Source organism: Hemibagrus wyckioides, linkage group LG10 (genome assembly GCF_019097595.1).
Source record: "Hemibagrus wyckioides isolate EC202008001 linkage group LG10, SWU_Hwy_1.0, whole genome shotgun sequence".
In the NCBI taxonomy this organism is placed as follows: domain Eukaryota; kingdom Metazoa; phylum Chordata; class Actinopteri; order Siluriformes; family Bagridae; genus Hemibagrus; species Hemibagrus wyckioides.
In genome coordinates, this window is record NC_080719.1 from 17,041,641 (window position 1) to 17,060,120 (window position 18,480).

Genomic DNA, 18,480 nt, shown 5'->3' on the forward strand with positions numbered 1-18,480 from the left:
TTATACTTCAAGTTGTCTTTATTTCTCACTTATACATTACTGCACTGTGAAATACTTTCTTCACATATCCCATCCTTAGAGACTTGAGATTAGAGTGAAGGGTCAGCCATGACACAGCACCCCTGAAGCAGGGTGGGTTGGGGGCCTTGCTGAAGGGCCCAACGGTGGCAGCTTGGCAGTGCTGGGGCTTGAACCCCGATCTTCCGGTCAACAAACCAGAGCCTTAACCTATTGAGCTACCACCGCCCCCACTTTATAACCCACATTAGAAATGCTGTAACAATTCAACCACTTGAAACACATTGCCATGGAATTCTTTATTGCATCGGATGTTAATAAAATCCTAAAAAAAACCACTTCTGGGTTTAACCAGACCTTCTTTGTGGTTGAGATCCATGCACAGGTAAAAAAAAAAAACAAACAAACAAAAAATCTGTAGCATTCAGAAAGTAGAAAATGTTCCTAAAAATCACTTAAAGCTGCATCACAATGCTGTTATGTAATATGAAAACATTAAAATATGCAATAGGAATTTTTTTCTATTTATTACTTGTACAAATAATCTGAAAGTTATGCAGAATGTGTCACAGATTCAGCCGCAGCCTCATTAACAGCATGTTATGTCACTGTTTGGGGAAAAATGGATTTCTGGTCCAGAATGTGTTTGATTAGATGCACTTCCTGTCAGTTAACTTATAAAGCATGCTACCTGACATGTCCAGAGCTTCCTGAACATGAACAGGAATCATTAAAATGTCAAACCTACCTAACAGAGCTGAAATTAGGGGTGCACCCTAATTATCTAATGCACCAAATATTCGCAAATCTTTTTAAACAAATTTCAGACACAAACTCCAGTTTTTAAGAGTTTTGCTTTTAAGGAGCTTTATTTACAGTTCATACACACCAAGTATCCAACAAAAACCAAAATCCCGGTCATTGTAAGCAGACATACAGCATACACAAGAAACGTGCTAATGTGGACCATCTCCCTGAAGTCGTAAAAAAAAAATATATATATATATAGTAAAACCTTGAGCCTTGTTAGCCCAAACCTGTCACCGTGTCATTATACAGCCGTACTGCTACTTACTGAGATCATTTTTAGATGCTCAAGGCCATCAATACAGACTGGATGAAAAGAAATGGCAGAGATATTGTCACGGTCTCTCCTCAAAACACCCTGTACCTTCTCTCAGTGCGCTGCTGCTCCTCGACTGTCCGTTTCCACGTGGAATTATTTTTTTTTCCAGAGGCTAAAAAAAATATTCTCTTTGCTATTTCATTCACTACAGAGAATTCATCTTGTTAAAAAAGAACAAAAGGAAAAACAATAAAGCAAAAGAGAAGTCTTTGGAGGAATCCCGCATCTCTGAAGCTAGCTTTCTCACAGCATTAAAAAAACAACAAGGTCAGTCCTGTTCTGAAGCTCCTGTTCAGTCCTCCCTCAATGCCTGTCCCTAATGGACATCAAACCAAAAAAAAGAAAAAAAAAAAAAAAGCGTAGACGCTTTCTCCAAGTCCGTGTCCACCACTCTGTTCCAAAGTCAAAGTCGGGTCTTGGTTTTTCCGCTTTTACAGCTACGCGCCGCTTCTGCTGTTCCGGGATGCTGTCTGCAGTCGCTTTAGTAAATGACTTCATACACGGTGGCCTTCTTGTCTCCTGAGCCGGTCACGATGAACTGGTCGTCAGGTGAGATGTCGCAGCTGAGGACTGAGGAGGATTCCTTCGACTGGAGACAGGGAATGGGGTTAAATGCACAACTTTATTCATCAAGCACATTTAAAACAAACAAACGTTGGCCAAATGAGTCGTAATGAAGACACAGAAGACATTTCTGTCACAACAATATACATACACAGCCCTTGTCACCTGATTCACACTCCTGAATAATGCTAGACCTTCGTACTGCACAGCGAATACTGTGATTTTTTTTGGATTCCTCGTTTTATTAAAATCAAGCATCATATTATGCTTAGTGAAAATTACTTGGCTAAAATAACAGCATCCAACTGAAACATTTAATAAAGAAAAGCAGCCGTTCTTGATTACACTCCATTTATTTATGTACTTTAGTTATCTAATCGAGTTAACATTCAGCGCTTTAAAAAATTCTAACTCGATTAACGAGACTAAGGATGAATCGAAAATTGTTTACTTTACATAAGTGATGTGAAGGAACGGGGCGGAAAAGCAATGTTGCTGATTCAAAACTATTCAAGTGTGTAGTGTAGAGAAATCCCATGGCATGACTGGTTGTGGTTGACTTGAGAAACGTTTTTTTCTGCATATAACATAACTCGGACACCTCAGCTTTAAGAAACCGTAAATATAGTTCATCAAAATCACATGAAGTATTTAATATTTTTTGTAAAGGGTTTCATAAAGCTGCAGACGTCGATTTTGATCCCTAAGGAGTAAACCAGAGGCGATGGTGAAATGAGGAAGAAAACTCCTTCCTCATGGGAAGCTAAATGTTTGTGAATCATGCGGCTATAGTATATAGGTTTAAAAAAATTAATAAATAAATGAGGGGGGGTTCCTTGACTGTAGCTGTAAGAGTGAGCAGCCTAAATGCTCAGTGATCCACAATCAGCAGCTTCACTACAGCAGAACGGTAAAGAGTCATCATTAACGTGCTTCTTCTGTTGCAGGGAAAAATCTATTTCAAACAAATTAACTGAATAAATTCAATTGAAGTGTTACATCCAATTAGTTGCCCATGTTACAGATCAGTGCTGAATATTAAAAATTCTGTGTGGTTTTGTTTGGATCAAGTGACACAGTGACTGTTCAGAATTAAACGGAAACGTGGCAGTACCTGGAATATGCTGGAGCCGTACGGAGTTCGCCAGGCGTTCAGAAGATTATCTTTACCTGTGCTTACAAACCATTTGCCTGCAGAGAGGGTTCACTCGTCAGAAACATACGCACACTCAAAGAACTCTTTATACATGACGTATAGTGGGGAAAAAAGCAAAGAAATAAAAAGCACTCATACCGCAGTAGGCGAACTTGAGTGACAGCACACAGCTCTCATGAAGGTGCAGCTGGTATTTGTCGGGTTTGGAGACATGCAGCACTTCCACATTACTGCTCTCCATCCCCACTGCCAGCCACTCTCCTGTAGGACAGTAGCCCAGGGAGAAGATCTACACACACACACACACACACACACACAATTATGTGCTAAATAAAACACACATCTGAAAAATCTTCACTGTTCTGAGTAGTGGAACGCCATTTCCCATGATCCTCTGGTGCTGCAGTACCTGAGAGGTGAAGTCGTGCTGCTGGAGCTGTCGGCCCTCTCTCAGGTCCCAGCAGCGCACTGTGTTGTCCAGTCCCCCGGTCCACAGTTTGGTCCCGTCGTTGGAGATGTCGATGCAGCTGGCTCCATCAGTGTGGCCCTGGAACTGCCTGTGGAGAAACACAGCCCCGAACACCACATCCATCACCAAGCACACGCATAAATCATCACACACCACATCATTATGTACAGACATCAATCCCTGCCCGCTGGTCACAGCTACCTGACGAGGGTCTGGTTGTGAAGGTCCCACACCACGATGTTGCCGTCACTGCAGCAGGAGAAACAGACCTTGTTGTCTGGACTGATGGCCAGAGCGTAACACGCTGGAGCAGAGGAGGTCAACTCCGCCTTGATGCGAGGAGTGGGCGTGGCCAAGTCCCAGATAGACAGAGTGCTGGCTTCACCTCCAACTATCAAAGTTCTCCCATCTGGGAGGAGCTTACATGAGCGGATGTAGTTGTCTCTGTTCTGATTGGATGAAAGGAGAAGTTCATAATTATTCCACTGAGTCCTCTCATTAAATTTATAGTGAATGTGAGAATTTGTGTTTCAACATGGGAAAGCAGACACACACTCGGCTCATGGTTAATTGGTTGTGAGAACTCTATTGCTAGGCAACTATAAAATAAGCTAGCTAGTGAATGAGCCAAAAAAGTTAGCTAGCTAAAGCTAGCTAGCCATTAACTTTATGTAAAAGCACAATGACGGCAAACACAAAGCCAACAAGAATTACAATTTTTCTTCTCTGAATTTTTGGTAAATGAATAAGAAAAGATTTGATTAAATATTACACTGCAATTACAGTTAACATCAACCACAAAACAATCTACAACATGTCAACTAGTGGAGCTAGCAACAGATTAACTCCTGGACATACATACATCATAAACACAAATGTTTTGAAACTGACCAGACAGTCGAGTTGGGCCATGGGGGTCTTACTGCCTGGCTGGCTGATATCCCACACTTTGACACAGCCTTTGCCACCAGTGTAGACGTGGCGTGTGGAGGTGCTGATGGTGACGGCACACACCACCTCTCCATGGCTGAGTGTGTGGATCTGGCGGGCGTGACGCGGGATGCCGGGACCCAGGAGAGCATCGGGAGGGAAGGGCACAGGCTGCATCTGTCCATCTGCACTCACGTGGAACGAGTACGCACTGGAGGAAAATCAATAAATTTATTCTGGATTAATCATTCAGCATAATTAGGGAGAGGATTATTTAAGAAAAATACAAGAGATGGAAAACTCACGGCTTTCCTGAGGCTGCAGGCTGGAGGCTAGCAGGTAGGCCAGGGACCCTCATGTGTGGGTGAGGAGACTCATAACCCACCTACAGGACACAAGAACATGGATTAGTAAGTAAACTTGCTACATTAGACTCCTTAAAACATTTTGATGCTCCCCTGAGGAAAATCTCATCAACTGCAAAATTAGTGTGTCTAAATTTGCCTCTTTAAATATAAGGGTTTCAGACATATAATAATAATTTAATATGAACCCCCCCCCTTTTTTTTAAGAAAACTTGATTTGATATTGCCATAAAAAGGATCATGCTAATTTTTTAATTCTGAGCCTTCACATAGATCGTCTCTGCTTAAAAATTTGCCTATTTTCCTGAAAGGCAACTCGCAAGGGTTACAGAAGTAAAAGGCTGGCTAACACATTCACTGCGATTACAATTCACCTCCCAAGCAGCAGAGAGACATTCACAGTGACACTGCATGATGGTAAACCTGCATGCACATCCAGGTAAAATCACCACAAATAAGAAGAAATATCAAATATTTTTGAAAATAAGGATCTGAATGCATGTGTTCACTGCAACTGGAAAATTCTCTAGTCTAAATTAAGGCTTCACTAAGGGCAGAAGCACTTGGTGTGTAAACCAGTTAAGCTCCTAATCAGTTGTAAAATATGCTGTGGGCTAGAAGAAACCAATTAAAGTGGTCCAGTAATAGACTTGTTCTTGTTATATCAATGCTGCCCAGAAAACGTACAACTAAAGCTGCAACTACAAACTACTATATATATATATATATATATATATATATATATATATATATATATATATAGATATATATATATATATATATATATATATATAAAAAAGCAACCAATTATGTAACAAAATATAGTGTTTAAAAAAAAACAACAAAAAAAAAAACTTTCGTCGTACACTGGATTGTTTTCTCCTCTTTTTGTTGTTTGATTGTATAACCATGCATGTAATGCCCTCAATAATGCAAATAATTTTAGTGCATAAATCATCTGGAAACAGATCATGTATTATTTTTAAAATGGTGCTAAAATGCCGTCTCACCACAGGGGAGCGTCCGTATCCAGCGGCGGCGGCAGCGGCGGCAGCAGCTACAGCGGCAGAGCCGTTCATCTGTGGCGAGACGAGGTGGAGTCCAGCGCCATATGCTGCAGCCGCTCCAGCAAGCTCGCCGTTCACCCCCGGAGGCGGCAGACCGAACGCACCGGGTGGATACACACCCTGCACCGCCAGAGGGTTCCTCACACCCAGAGCTGAGAAACAGAGACAGAGCACTCTGGGTTCAACACTGACAATCATTTTATTTCTTATCTATAGTGAGCATGCTTTTAAGTGGCATGAGCTATAGTTATTGCTGATATTCAGAGCAGGTCTAAGTGCTTCAAACTAGAAAGGATACTTAATATTTCAAAACCAGACCTGAGACTGAGGCTCTGCATCAATTACAATGAGAAACATTTTAGCCAAAAAAAAAAAAAACCCAAAACAAAGCGTGTGTGTTACATTTGACTATACTAAAATAGCCAAACTAGATGATGCATTGGGACTAGCCATCAAACTGTAACCCACAAGCTATAATCACTGCAAAAAAAAAAACCACAACAAAAAAAAACCCAGAGAATACTGAAGATCACTACTGCCCTCTGCTGGCCTACTCATCCCCTGCTTCAATAATGAAGACATCTCTCAGACACATGCGTTTCACTCCCTACACCACTACACTAGAGTGATTTGGGACTTACCCAGAGGGTCCACACCTGCTTTGCCTGGGACAGGGCGGAATTGGGGTGGGCCACTGGGGCCGGGGGTGGCGGAATCTTGAGACATGGGCGTGCCTGGTTTCAGCCCCGGGGTACTAGACTTCTCTCGCTGAGAAGATTGACAGAAAATTATAAGGAGGTGTGTGCATTGCAAGTGTGTGAATATGCTAATAGAGAGTGTATGCATACTGGGGGAGGATCTTTGCTGCGAGATGGCGAGGCGCTGCTGGAGGAGGACGTCAGGGAGGTGGGGCTGGCCTGAGGCAGAGGCTCTTTCCTGGATGGGGGCAGCTTGTCCAGACCATTCTCTCTGGAGGAGTACGAGTGCACGCTGCGTGGAGATGAAGGGTCCTACACACAAACATCACACACACACCTTTACAACAGCCTCTTAACTCCTGGTCCATACAAGCGTGGTGAAAGCAATAAGAGAGCTCACCTCATCGACTACTAAGTTGTCATCACTCTTATCAGCATCGCTACCCTGTGGGATGAAGGAAGTCTTTACACAACGAACAGTTTAATCACATTCTGAAAACTTAAAATATTACTGCTCAGTTTTCATTTAAAAAAAAAAAAAAAAGACGCATGTGGGACATTCAACAAATGTGAAGAGACTCTCGCTCACGTAATCTGTGAATTCCTTTTCATCTGATTTCCTTTTCTTTCCATTGCTGAGGTAGTCTGATGGCCGGCCTTTGTCTCCATTTGATAAGGAGCTCTAAAAAGACGGAAAGACGAAGCAAATATCAAATCGGCTCCTTAAGTTCTGGACTTCAGGTCCATAAAGCAGCTTATTGCATGGCTGTAAGAGAGCGTGAGAGAGCAAAGCTGGCAGAGGCAGCAAATAAAGCTTTTTTTTCTCTTTCCCCCCCAACGGACAGTGTGGTACCACCACAAAACCATGATCCACATTTTGTTGTTTCCATTACCAAGTGAATGATATCATAACCAAGTACTAGTGTTGAATTTGGTTGGCCAGAGTACCAAGATGGAAATAGTGCACATGCATTAATAACAGAACTGTGAAAAATACACTAGAGAGTCAGATTCACTGTTTGTTTTGTTTTTTTTACAGAAAAGCAATCTTTAGCGACGTTGTCTGATATCAAGTACAACAGAAAACCTAACCTTTGCTAAAGGTGTGTGGCAAAATATGTTGCTGACCCAAAACCCTCTCCTAATTTCACAAATACAGACACTTGACTGAGGTACACACAGATCTGGATTGAAGCTCTACCACATTTTCCAGTGTCAAAGCAACGAGAGAGTGAAGACAGCATGACTGGATGACTCTAGGGTGAGTAGAAGAAGGATAAAGAAACAGACAAGAGATGATGGAAAAATAAAGAAAAGTACAATGTAAATGAAGCACAAACGAAAGAGAGAGAGATGATGGGCAGCAGAAGAACGAAGACAGAAGCAGAAAAGAAAATGAAAGAGTAAAATAGAGGAAAAAAGGGTCAAGTGATACTCACTGGTCCTGCCTCACGGTCTGGATGAGTCATGGCAGATGCACATCCCCGCAGCCAATCAAAACAAAACACACAGTTACTATCTACCCACTAATGCATAATGAGTTCATCAGGCAGATTAGGATTAAACAGAATGTGATGAAGAGAATGTAGCTCTGGTTAACAGCTCTTACCCCGGTGGTGCTCAGCAGCAGCCGCTGCCGCCGCTACAGCCTCCAGATGTGCTCTTTCATCCTTAGCAGCCAGCTGTGCCCCAAGTGCGCCTGAAAGAGCCAGAAGACCCGAGCTGCCCCCCAGAGCCAGTCCTGGGTGGGATAGCCCCGATGGATGAGGGGCCATGGGCAGAGCCTGAGCGGCATGCTGGGAAAGGTGCTGAGCCTGTAGCTGTTGCTGGAGATGGAGAGAGACAGATAACGAAAGATCAGATCGAGTTGAGCGGTGGTGCAGCAGAGGGAGTGTGTCCACACTGAGGCCAGAGGGGCAGGGGCAGCCTCACAGCTGGCACAGCTCTATGTAACGAACACGCATGAAAATGGGAAGCAGAATCTTAACATAACTGAATGAATGACTGAGAAACAAAAGAAAATGCAACAATTTTTTTGTTATGGATTGTGTGCCTCAAATCCTATATAACCAAACATGATCATGGTATGATGTATTTCCTGGACTGTACGCTGCATTTGTATTATAGCTATATGAAGCCAGGATCTTTACATTAATACAAAACAAAAAGACTCCTTGGGAGTGCTGCTGTACAAAGCTCATTTTACCACATGAGCCGGAAATGTTCCATGACGCTTGTAATTCACACCAGGCATGACTCACAAGCATCATGTAGTGCAGCATGAAGCTTCAGTTCTGGGTTTCATCAAAACACCGAACAAGCAAAAGTATGGACAGACTGTCAGATTATTAGAAACCTGCATTACCACTGGATGCTCAAATAATCAGCCCAGTGAGATTCTCACTACTTGTGATGGATACTGCTGCTGTAGTAAACAAAACTCATGTATTTTACGGCTTTCGGCCGACGCCCTTTTCTAGAGTGAGATGAATTAATCTAATTTTTTTTAATGCAACTGAGGATTAAGGGCCTTGCTCAAGAGCCCAGCAGTGGCAGATTGGTGGTACTGGGATTTGAAGTCATCTTTCCGATCAGTACTCCAACATCTTAACCATTAAGCCAGGACTTCTCTAGACTACAAAACATAGCATTAACATTGCATTTTGTACAGTTTCCTCTAGTATAAGAGGCTTTCCTGAGTAAGGCTTTATTTCAAAATCACAACTACAGCCACAGCCATCTGTAACCGAGTGCGAGAGGGAATGCAATTTTTCCTGCACTCTGGGTGGAATCACAGCATCTCTAGCCAATCGGAAGTGACCGTTGGCTCACAAACAGAATATAGCAATAAGTAGTCTTCTATAAACATGATGAATTGCACGATGACGTTCAAGTTCAAAACCATATTGTGGTATTCATGCGTCTCTCCATTGAGCCCTTGACAGCATGACACAATCTGACAAGAAATGAAATTTGGGTTTCAAAGGTCTGTTTTATAATGGAGTACAACTTGAAGCTCAGGAAAATGTGGTATTCATTCAGAGAAGACTAAGCACCATAATGCGCGGCCGTCACGTGCCATCAATTTTTTTTTTTTTTTAGCAACTTATTACTTACAGTCCTCTTCAAAAGTATTGGAACGACATAGCTGATTCTTTTGTCTCTCCAATATCCTCAAGACATTAAGTGTTGAGTTTATTTGAGATATTTAGTTACATATCCCTTGCTTGCAATAGCTGCATGAAGACAGTGACCCTATGACATCAAACTGGTGCATTCTTCTTTTGTGATGCTTGTACAGCTTCTTTCAGTTGTTGTCTCTTCTTCAGGAGGTGAAATGATGCTCATTTGGGTTAAGGTCTTGTGATCGACTTGGCCAGACTAAAACCTTCTACTTCCCCCCCCTCCCTCCTGATGAAGTCCAAGTTGTGTTGGCAGTGTGCTTCGGATCATTATTTTGCTGCATGATGAAGTTCCTCCAATGAATTTGCATTTCTCTGTAAATTAGCTGACGGGATGTTTCTGTAGACTCTGCATTTATTCTGCTGCTGCCATCATTAGATTAGCGAGTCTGTTTCCAGAAGCCACCATGCAAGCCCAAGCCATGACACTACCTCCACTGTGCTTGACTGATGAGCTTGTGTGTTTTGGATCATAAGCATTCTCCACACTTTGGCTTTTCCATTACTATAAGATTAATTTCAGTTCCAGAGCTTGTGTCTCTCATCTCTGTATTTTTTTTTCTAGCCTTCTGCTGATGAGTGGTTTGCAACTTGTGGTATGGCTTCTATAATTTGTGCTCTCAAAAGTTCTTCAAAAAGGTGGATTAGGATATCTTCACCTCACCACACCTGCCCCAGCGAGAGGTTGTTTGTGAAGGCACTGACTGTTTTTCCATTCACAGCTTTCACAGTGTTAGTCATCCACTGCTCTTGTTTTCATTGGCCAACCCCATATGAATGGTTGTTAATACTTCATTGGTTTTTAATGATGTTCCAAATTGTGGTATTGGCTGTTTGGTGTGCTTGTGCAGTGGCTCTGATTGATATTTCCTTAAAAATGGTTCACTTTTCCCCCATAGACAGCTCTTAGGTCTGTATATTGGTTTATCCTTTTTAACTGAAACTATCAAAGTACACCCAAGCAACAAGAGTCACGTTGTGTTCCGATATGTTGATCAATGGGTGGGTTAAAAACAAAAGTCACAAAAATCCAGATGTAAACATCAGGAACTGAAGCCGTGATCTATCGTCTCAATTATATGTTGTGTTGTATTCGTGCGCCATCATAATCATAACCAATATTCAAGTTTTCTACCATTAACTCATTTCATAATCTTCAAAACGAAACAGGTTGGCTAATGATACGATGTCAGTGGTGCACCTGAATGCAAAGATTTTGCATTTATGACTTCAGACGTGGGAAACAGCCCATCGGCGGATTCCAAGACGACGGCAAAACACAAACCCACTTGAATCCTGCTGCTCGGGCACCACAATCCGTATCTGATACTTTATCTAATCAAGTAACATAAAAACGCAAAAAAAAAAATTGGATGAGAAGATGGAAGTACACACTGTGGGAGGCAGAGGGGGGAGTCCACGTACCCCTATCGACGCATTCAACTCCCCCATAGTCACCTGTTTGGCGCGTTCCATGGCCTGAACCACCTGCTGCTGGTGCTGGAGACACAACACAGGACACAAACAGCAACCAGTCAGACAAACGTCAGCGCAAATAACTGGCTATTAATGTAATGGAAAAATGTTTGAGAAGGAGGGGCTGAGTTCACAGAGACATTTTTTGGCATCGATCATGAAATGCACTGCAAATGTGCCGTTATCGTTGGTGTGTGTTCGGGTAGAGGTTTCCCCCTGCATGTAACCGCAAATTATGGATACATGGGTCTGTGAAGCATAGCCAGGGACTCCAAGTTGTTTTTTGTTGGTTACAGCAGCAGAAACCACAAACCACCATTATCTTAGATTTCTTATAGTTAGCCTGTTTGACCTGTCGCTTGAATTTTGAGTGCGCAACCCAAACCACAAACGCTTAAAGAATTAACCGTAGATCCAAAAAACACATGCATAATGTGTTCTTATAGTAGGAATAAAGCTCTTAAGCTCTAATAAAACTGCTGGAATACTGTTGTTATTGAGGCTAATATCTGCAAATCTGATAATGTTCAGAAAATAAATACTGCACTGAGAAGGTCTGTGGGAGTTTCAGAGGTCTCTAAGCTGCATATAGTTTGAGGACCTGTGTCCCATCAGCTGCTGGGTGGTTACGATAAAATCATTTGATTTCAACTATGATGAACAGAGATCCAAGTGATAATTTCACATGTTGCTGTGTATTGGGTGCATGCTGTCCATCAACACACTGTAATCTATGGCAAAATGTGTGTTTGATGGATGCCAACATACCCTAATGAAATCAGCATGCATAATTATTAACAATGATACAGCAAAAGGACTACACAAATATGAGAGAGGGGGGGAGAGAGAGAGAGAGAGAATACATGAAAGAGACAGAGGAAAAGATGTCAGGGAAAGAGTGTGTTTCAAAGAGGAGGAGTATGACTCAGTGGTGTGTGTGTGTGTGTGTGTGTTTTACCTCCTGTGAGAGAAATGGGATGAGCTGCGCACAGATCACATTCAACCGCTTAGCAATCTCTGTCTGGAGAGAGAGAGAAAAAATAATGAGCGAGCGAGTGCATGTGAGGGAGAGAAGGAGTGAGGCTAAGGGAGAGAGACAGCCAGAGAACGAAAATGAGAGTGAGACAAAGAGAAACAGAATGAACGCGATTGTGTGAAGAAAAACGAGTGAAGAAACGAGTGTGAGAGACAGGGTGTTAGTGCGTTAATGCTCGAGAAAGACAGATAGTGTGCCGCTTGCTCTGTGTACACACACACCTAGTAAATATTTCAGCTCTGCACATCTGGTTAAGGCTAATTGCTGCACAGCGAGCAGGGGAAGTGTGTAAAATATTCATGCCCGGCATCTGCTGTCCCTCTTCCAGCACAGAGAGCCGACCTCCTCCCTGAGAGCCTTGTAGTGCTCCAGCTCAGTGCAGTTAGCCTCCACAGAGGAGACACTGATGCCAAAGCTTGCCACCTCAAAGAGCCTTTTTACCCAGACAAGGTGCTTATGTAGTAAAACCTCTCGTATTTTGAAAACAAAAAAAAAAAAAAAAAAAGGCTTTCCAGCCACCAAAATCAGTTCTGCTCTAAAATCAAAATTCTGCTTGTCTGGAAGCAAGGACCAGTGGCTTGTTACCATGACAACTTGATCATCAAGTTGGTTATGCTAATTACATTCAAATAAGACTATGCATGGGATTTGAAGATTATTGTGGAAAATAAAAATGTTATGAACTCCTTTGTGGCGAAACAGGAAAGCATTCGCCCTGCATCAGGAGACGCAAAATCCCGGCAACACAACAGCTCATTTCATGGCTGGGAGTCTAAGACGACAAAATTGGCCATGCTGTGTGTGTGTATGGGATGGTATACTCGCTCTCCTCCACTAGACTAGCCAATCATGGGCGTCTGTGAGGTCATGTATGTGGAAGAGGGTAGAGTGCATTTTCTGCCCTGTGACAGCATGAGCAGCAGATCGAAATGGATGCAGTGGTTTTGTGTTTCTCAGAGAAAGCACTGCTGGTCATGTGATAGTGGTGAGCTAGTGGGGGAGAACAAGCAGGTGACCGAAAATGGAAGAAAGATTTTATATATTTATTTAAATAAAAAAAAAAAAAAATCAATAAAATCATAGGGACTCATCCAGGAAAGAGGCAAGGATGCCAATACTGAAAAGACATATGAAATACAGAAAATGTGCAAATAAAGAGCTTAAAGCACTTAAAATGTTTGTTAGAGGGAGTCTATCATCAACGATGGATTCTCAGATTCCTGACACCGTGGAATCGACTCTAGCGCTTTAGGGTCAGGTTTTAATTCCTAAAGATTCAATTTCACACAAGTGCAAGACCAGAAGTTTCTGTTTGGCCAGCTGGCAAATGCCTTCTCTCAGTTCACACCCTAACTGTGGGCTATTACTGATATCTTTGTGCTATGTGGAGACACTGAAGGATTTGACTTAAATAAAAATATGTAAAATATGTTTTAAAAAGCCAGAGGTAGAACGCTCTGTAATCGTTCTGTTTACACAGTTCATAGGAATCTCTGACATCTGATCATGAAACTGTTTGGTTCTCCAACGCAGCACCGGCACCAGCTCTGTGGAACACACACTTCGTGGCACTTTGCCACAGCCGGAGCAGACGTGCTGGAGACCTGCAGGTTCTGAGTATGTGCACAGGCTTGTTGTTTATCAGCAGACTAAACAAGTGCTCCACTTATTCATCTCTGTCCCTCTATCCATCCATCCTTCGTCACCCTGTTTCCCATTTCCCCACAGGACAAAATCACTGCTTGTTAGAAAATGGCAACGACCAAAAGCAGAGGCAAGAGCAAGAGGGGAAGAAAGAGGGAGGGGCTGAATGCCAGGGGGGGAGAGAGAGAGAGAGAGAGAGAGAGAAATAGTAAAAGGTTTTGATGGTTTTATTAGCAGAGGGATTTCATGATGCACTTGGGCGAGCAGAGCGAATGAGCAGGGGAGCGAGGAGAGGATGAGAAAAACGTGAGAGTATGTGTGTGTGTGAGAGTGAGTGAGAGAGAGAGAGAGAGAGAGAGAGAGAGAGAGAGAAGACACTGGGAGATCAGTGACCTGATTTAAACTGAAAATTGGCAGGAGGGCAATAATAAAAGTCTAGCAAGGTCAGAAAATGCAGATGCACAGAAAGAGAATCTCACGCTTATGTACACACACTTCACTATTTTCACATACAAAATTCAGTTTCATACTACTAACAATCCAGCTTTGAACTTTCTTTCAAAATGTGCCATTGCCTTGGTGTCAAAAAACAGTTCAAAATGGGGGAAAAAAAAAAAAGAGGCTAAATGAAATAATCGGCATAAAAATAAGCTGCTCAGTCTGCTACCTTTTGCTCAGAGAAAGCAGAGTGCTTCAAAAATACTAAAGATAAGTTCATGACAGAAAAGCGTTCGTAAGTCTGAACGTCACAGCCGTGCTCTCGGGTGGAAGCAATGGCCTACACTCTCTCCTGTCAATCACAATGCCTCTAATCGGGAGTGTTCTGAGCTCGAATGTGGAAGAGGGCCGATAGCACATTCCTCTTCAGTTTGTAAAGATGCAGTTTACCTTGCGTCAACACCAGTAACCACATACACAAGCCTGAGACACTGAACAACTCGATATGCGGAAGGACTTGTGATGCTAAATTTTGGTGCATTTTTGACCAAACTGTTTCCTCGATTGAAGCAGTAGTTAAGCTACTAACACAAAACTTTAGAATACACCAATCTGGCATAACATTATGACCACCTGCCTAATAATGCATTGGTCCCCCTTTTGCTGCCAAAACAGCCCTGACCTGTCGAGTCCTTTAAGTTGCAATGTGAGGCAAAATCCTCACTTGAATCCTTACGCTTATCCATTTTTCCTGCTTCTAACACATCAACTTTCAGGACAGAATGTGCCACGATGAGATAATCAGTGGTATTCATGGCACCTGTCAGTGCTCATAATGTTATGCCTGATCGGTGTACATAAATAAACTCATCCAGTCAAACTCACCTGTTTATGCATCTCAATGTTCAGGCCATAGGACATTTCATAGTACTGAAAAGGAAAAAAAAGAAAAGTATTTAATATCTTTTTTTTTTCCACTTAAACTTACAGGAGAAAGATCTGTCATGAGGCAAGGCAGGCAAGTGGACACACCTATTTTGTCCTGATTGGTTGATTATTGGTTTGTCATTTTTCTTCTCCTGTTTGTGGAGTATACTCGGAGCAGACATTTTATTGACAGCTGCCAGAATGGAAGAATGACTGACCCAAACCTTAAGTGGTGCAAACGGCTCTGACTGTGAATCAGGACACGAGCAGACAGGAATGGCCTGTGTGTGTGTGTGTTTGTGTGTGGATCAGACATGTGCAGAATTAGCATCAGTTTGGTCAGGCGGCTGTTCCACACACACAGAGCTGGCGTGGGCCAGGAGGGAAGGGTGTTTGTATAAGACAGTGAGAGGGAAAAATGAGCACAGGCAATAAAAGAAGCAGTGTGACAGCTGTCTGTCATACGCCCCCTGCCTCGCCAAAATCCCACACTGTTGCTAGGCAACACCACGTCTCCAGAAATTATGAGCCAAAAAAACAACAAAAAAAAAAAAAGCGAGAGAGAGCGAGAGCGTAAGAGAGAGATAGAGCAACAGCAAGAGCAAGAGAGAGCAGGAGCGAGAGAGCGCGAGAGAGAAAGAGAGAATGAAAGAAATGCTGGAGTTTGCACACAGATATGTGCCGGACTGGTTACCATGCACCGTGTGCTTTTACAATTATTCAAGCTATCTGATGCACAGTGCCGAGCTGTACTTCGCTCGTGCGTGTGTGCACATATGTATGTATTTCTGGGTGTGTGTGTGCGCGCGTCTGCTTTGTGTGTTTGACTCGTATACAATAGGACCCCTGCATCCGTTCATCTCCAGCAGATACCAGATACCTCAGAGTAGCAAACACTATGTACTCCTGTACATACCCATGATAATGTTTAATCTGGACATTAGAATCAATAAAAAGTTAATAATAAATTGGATCCTTTATAATAATAATTAAAAACAAAGTGAGAAGATTTCTCTCATGTTCTCTGTAAAATATTTACTGTGCTGGACTCCAGTGATACCGCAGTAACTGAAAACAGATAAATGAGTTTTACTGTGTGTACAGACCCCCCACACACAGTATACTTTCACTGGTCACATTAATAGGAACACCCATACCCCTGCTTATTTGTGCAGTCAACCAATCATGTGGCAGCAGCACAAAAATGGCAGGTACAAATCAAGTGTTTCACTTAAATTTTCACATCAAACATCAGAAAAGGCAAAAAAAAAAAAAAAGGTCTGATGTGATCTCTGTGACTTTCATCATGGCTACCAGATGGGCTGGTTTGAGTATTGTAGAAACTGTTGATCTCCTGGGATTTAAACACAAATCAGTCTCTGGAGTTTACAGAGAACTGTACACCAAAACAACAACAAAAAAATTCCTCCTGTGAGTGACGGGTCTGCAGGCTGCAACACCTTTTTGATGAGAGATCAGAAGAGATTGAGCAGACTGGTCTGAGCTGACAGGAAGTAAGTCAATCACTCTGTATAACTGCGGTGAACAGAAAAGCATCTCAAAACATCATACCGTGAAGAGAATGGGTTAAAGAAAAAAACAACAACAAAAACACACACACAAGGTTCCAATCCGGTCAGCCAGGGCCGAGAATCTGAGTCCATCATGGGCACAGACTCACTCACAGTGTACATCTTTTTGTTTACATCTCAGGAAGCTAGTGTCTTTTTGTCTGCATCTATACCAAGTGTGTTGGGATGTGTGTGCGTGACTTACCATCACGTAGTGTCTCTGAATTTCCGTCTTTTCCGTGGCCAGTTTCTCACACTCCAGCTTTAGGCTGTAGAGTAACACAGAAATGAGTTTACATTCTCACATGTTACAGCCTGAAGGTAGTCATTTTATAACAAGCTGTAGTACTTCTCTCAATCACTTGCACTCACACACACAAATACAAATACACACACACACTGGTAAGCTAAGCTAGCTCACATCACGTCAGTCACAGGTGAGTGAGATTTAACCGATTCCTTCATTAGTGACTTATTCAGCAGCATCCAAAACAAAATTTTAACCATTATAATAACTAGAGAAGATTTCTGTTTCAAAATCTCTACATATACGTGTGTATGATTTCTATATAATAAACACACACTAAGCATCAACCCATTTATACAATTATCTAATCTAATCAGCCAATCGTGTGACTGAAGTGCAATGCATTTATTTAAATTAAAAAAGAAAAAAGAAAAAAACACATGCTTGTGCACACACACACATACACCTGTGTACACACACACACACACACACACACACACTTTTAGAGGGATATTACAGCCTCAGGGCTTGGTGAAGGGCATCTCATACACCAGACCAGGCTGTGTGTGTGCACACTGTATAAGGTGCCCTTCATCAGCAAGCCCCAAGGCTGTAAAAAACCCCTAAAAAACAAGCAAAGTCACTCTGTCAGTGTGTGTGACGGGCTAGATGACCCCAAAACCTCAGTGCACAGCAATATCCACACCAGGTGACATCTCATCAATGCCCTCTATGCCACACAACCCCATTCCACCCACACACACACCCCACACATTCACACACACACAGACAGCAGTATTTCAGTAGCTCACTGACTTGACTGCAAGCAGTAGATTTATGTGTGCCGAGTGCAAGGGCCTGGGAAAATTAGAATATGATTAATACTGCGACATTAGCACGCGGCAACAGGTAATAACGGCACATCCGCTCCCCTTCTGCAGGGGCGCGCGACTGCCGATAATTGACTCATTTATCACCACCAGTGAGGAGGGGAAGTAGGGGGCGGAGGAGAGGGGAGGGGGAGGGATTGCAGGAGGGAGGAGGGGGGATTAAATTCATTCCCCTGATAGATTTTATTACTGTGGAATTGCCTCGCTGCAGAAGTCACAGCCGTCGCAGGATTTCCGAGAACTGACAAATCTATCGGTGCACATTTACACACGCTGGCTTTGGTTATTTACAACTGTTCCCTGTGCGGTGTCAGAGACTTCAGAAATTCACAAAACATCGCAGGTCCAGTCTATACGCCGGGGCTGGGTGATACGATCGATATTGTAACGAACGATATCAGGTTATTGTAATAAACTGCCTGAACCGTGCCGTCGTGGTGGTCTACTCAGAACTGTATTCTGTGTTTCAGTGTAATTCTTGTAAATATCAGATAAAGTGACATCAGTTTCCGGTGTAATGGCAGTTTTCAAGCAACCAAATAAATCATGATGTATATCGTGGATCTTAAAAAATGCCTAGCATACATATCGCGCATCCTCACTATATATACACACACACTGATATCATAATATTCCCAGTAGTACTGTGTAAAAAAAAAAAAATACAGAAGCTACC

General features: G+C 42.5%; 1 protein-coding gene across 3 annotated transcripts in view; it reads right to left on the reverse strand.

Annotated features, from left to right (window-relative positions):
• Positions 1-858: 858 nt before the first annotated feature.
• The window catches only part of tle2a (TLE family member 2, transcriptional corepressor a), a 36,760-nt gene continuing 19,138 nt past the window's right edge, over positions 859-18,480 (reverse strand). Inside the window, exons 3-20 of one of the 3 annotated variants that reach the window (XM_058401114.1) lie at positions 16,873-16,936; positions 15,055-15,099; positions 12,010-12,072; positions 11,001-11,075; positions 8,003-8,219; positions 7,833-7,849; positions 6,983-7,075; positions 6,794-6,838; positions 6,544-6,705; positions 6,337-6,463; positions 5,639-5,847; positions 4,569-4,648; positions 4,225-4,474; positions 3,535-3,782; positions 3,274-3,421; positions 3,003-3,153; positions 2,823-2,899; positions 859-1,733 (exon numbers count right to left, since the gene is read on the reverse strand). In XM_058401114.1, coding sequence (XP_058257097.1) covers positions 1,626-1,733; positions 2,823-2,899; positions 3,003-3,153; positions 3,274-3,421; positions 3,535-3,782; positions 4,225-4,474; positions 4,569-4,648; positions 5,639-5,847; positions 6,337-6,463; positions 6,544-6,705; positions 6,794-6,838; positions 6,983-7,075; positions 7,833-7,849; positions 8,003-8,219; positions 11,001-11,075; positions 12,010-12,072; positions 15,055-15,099; positions 16,873-16,936 — 2,179 coding nt within the window. In that variant the 3' untranslated portion in view covers positions 859-1,625. Of the gene's footprint in view, positions 1,734-2,822; positions 2,900-3,002; positions 3,154-3,273; positions 3,422-3,534; positions 3,783-4,224; positions 4,475-4,568; positions 4,649-5,638; positions 5,848-6,336; positions 6,464-6,543; positions 6,706-6,793; positions 6,839-6,982; positions 7,076-7,832; positions 7,850-8,002; positions 8,220-10,970; positions 11,076-12,009; positions 12,073-15,054; positions 15,100-16,872; positions 16,937-18,480 lie in introns of all 3 variants that reach the window. The other 2 variants (XM_058401113.1, XM_058401115.1) reach the window with 2 other exon arrangements.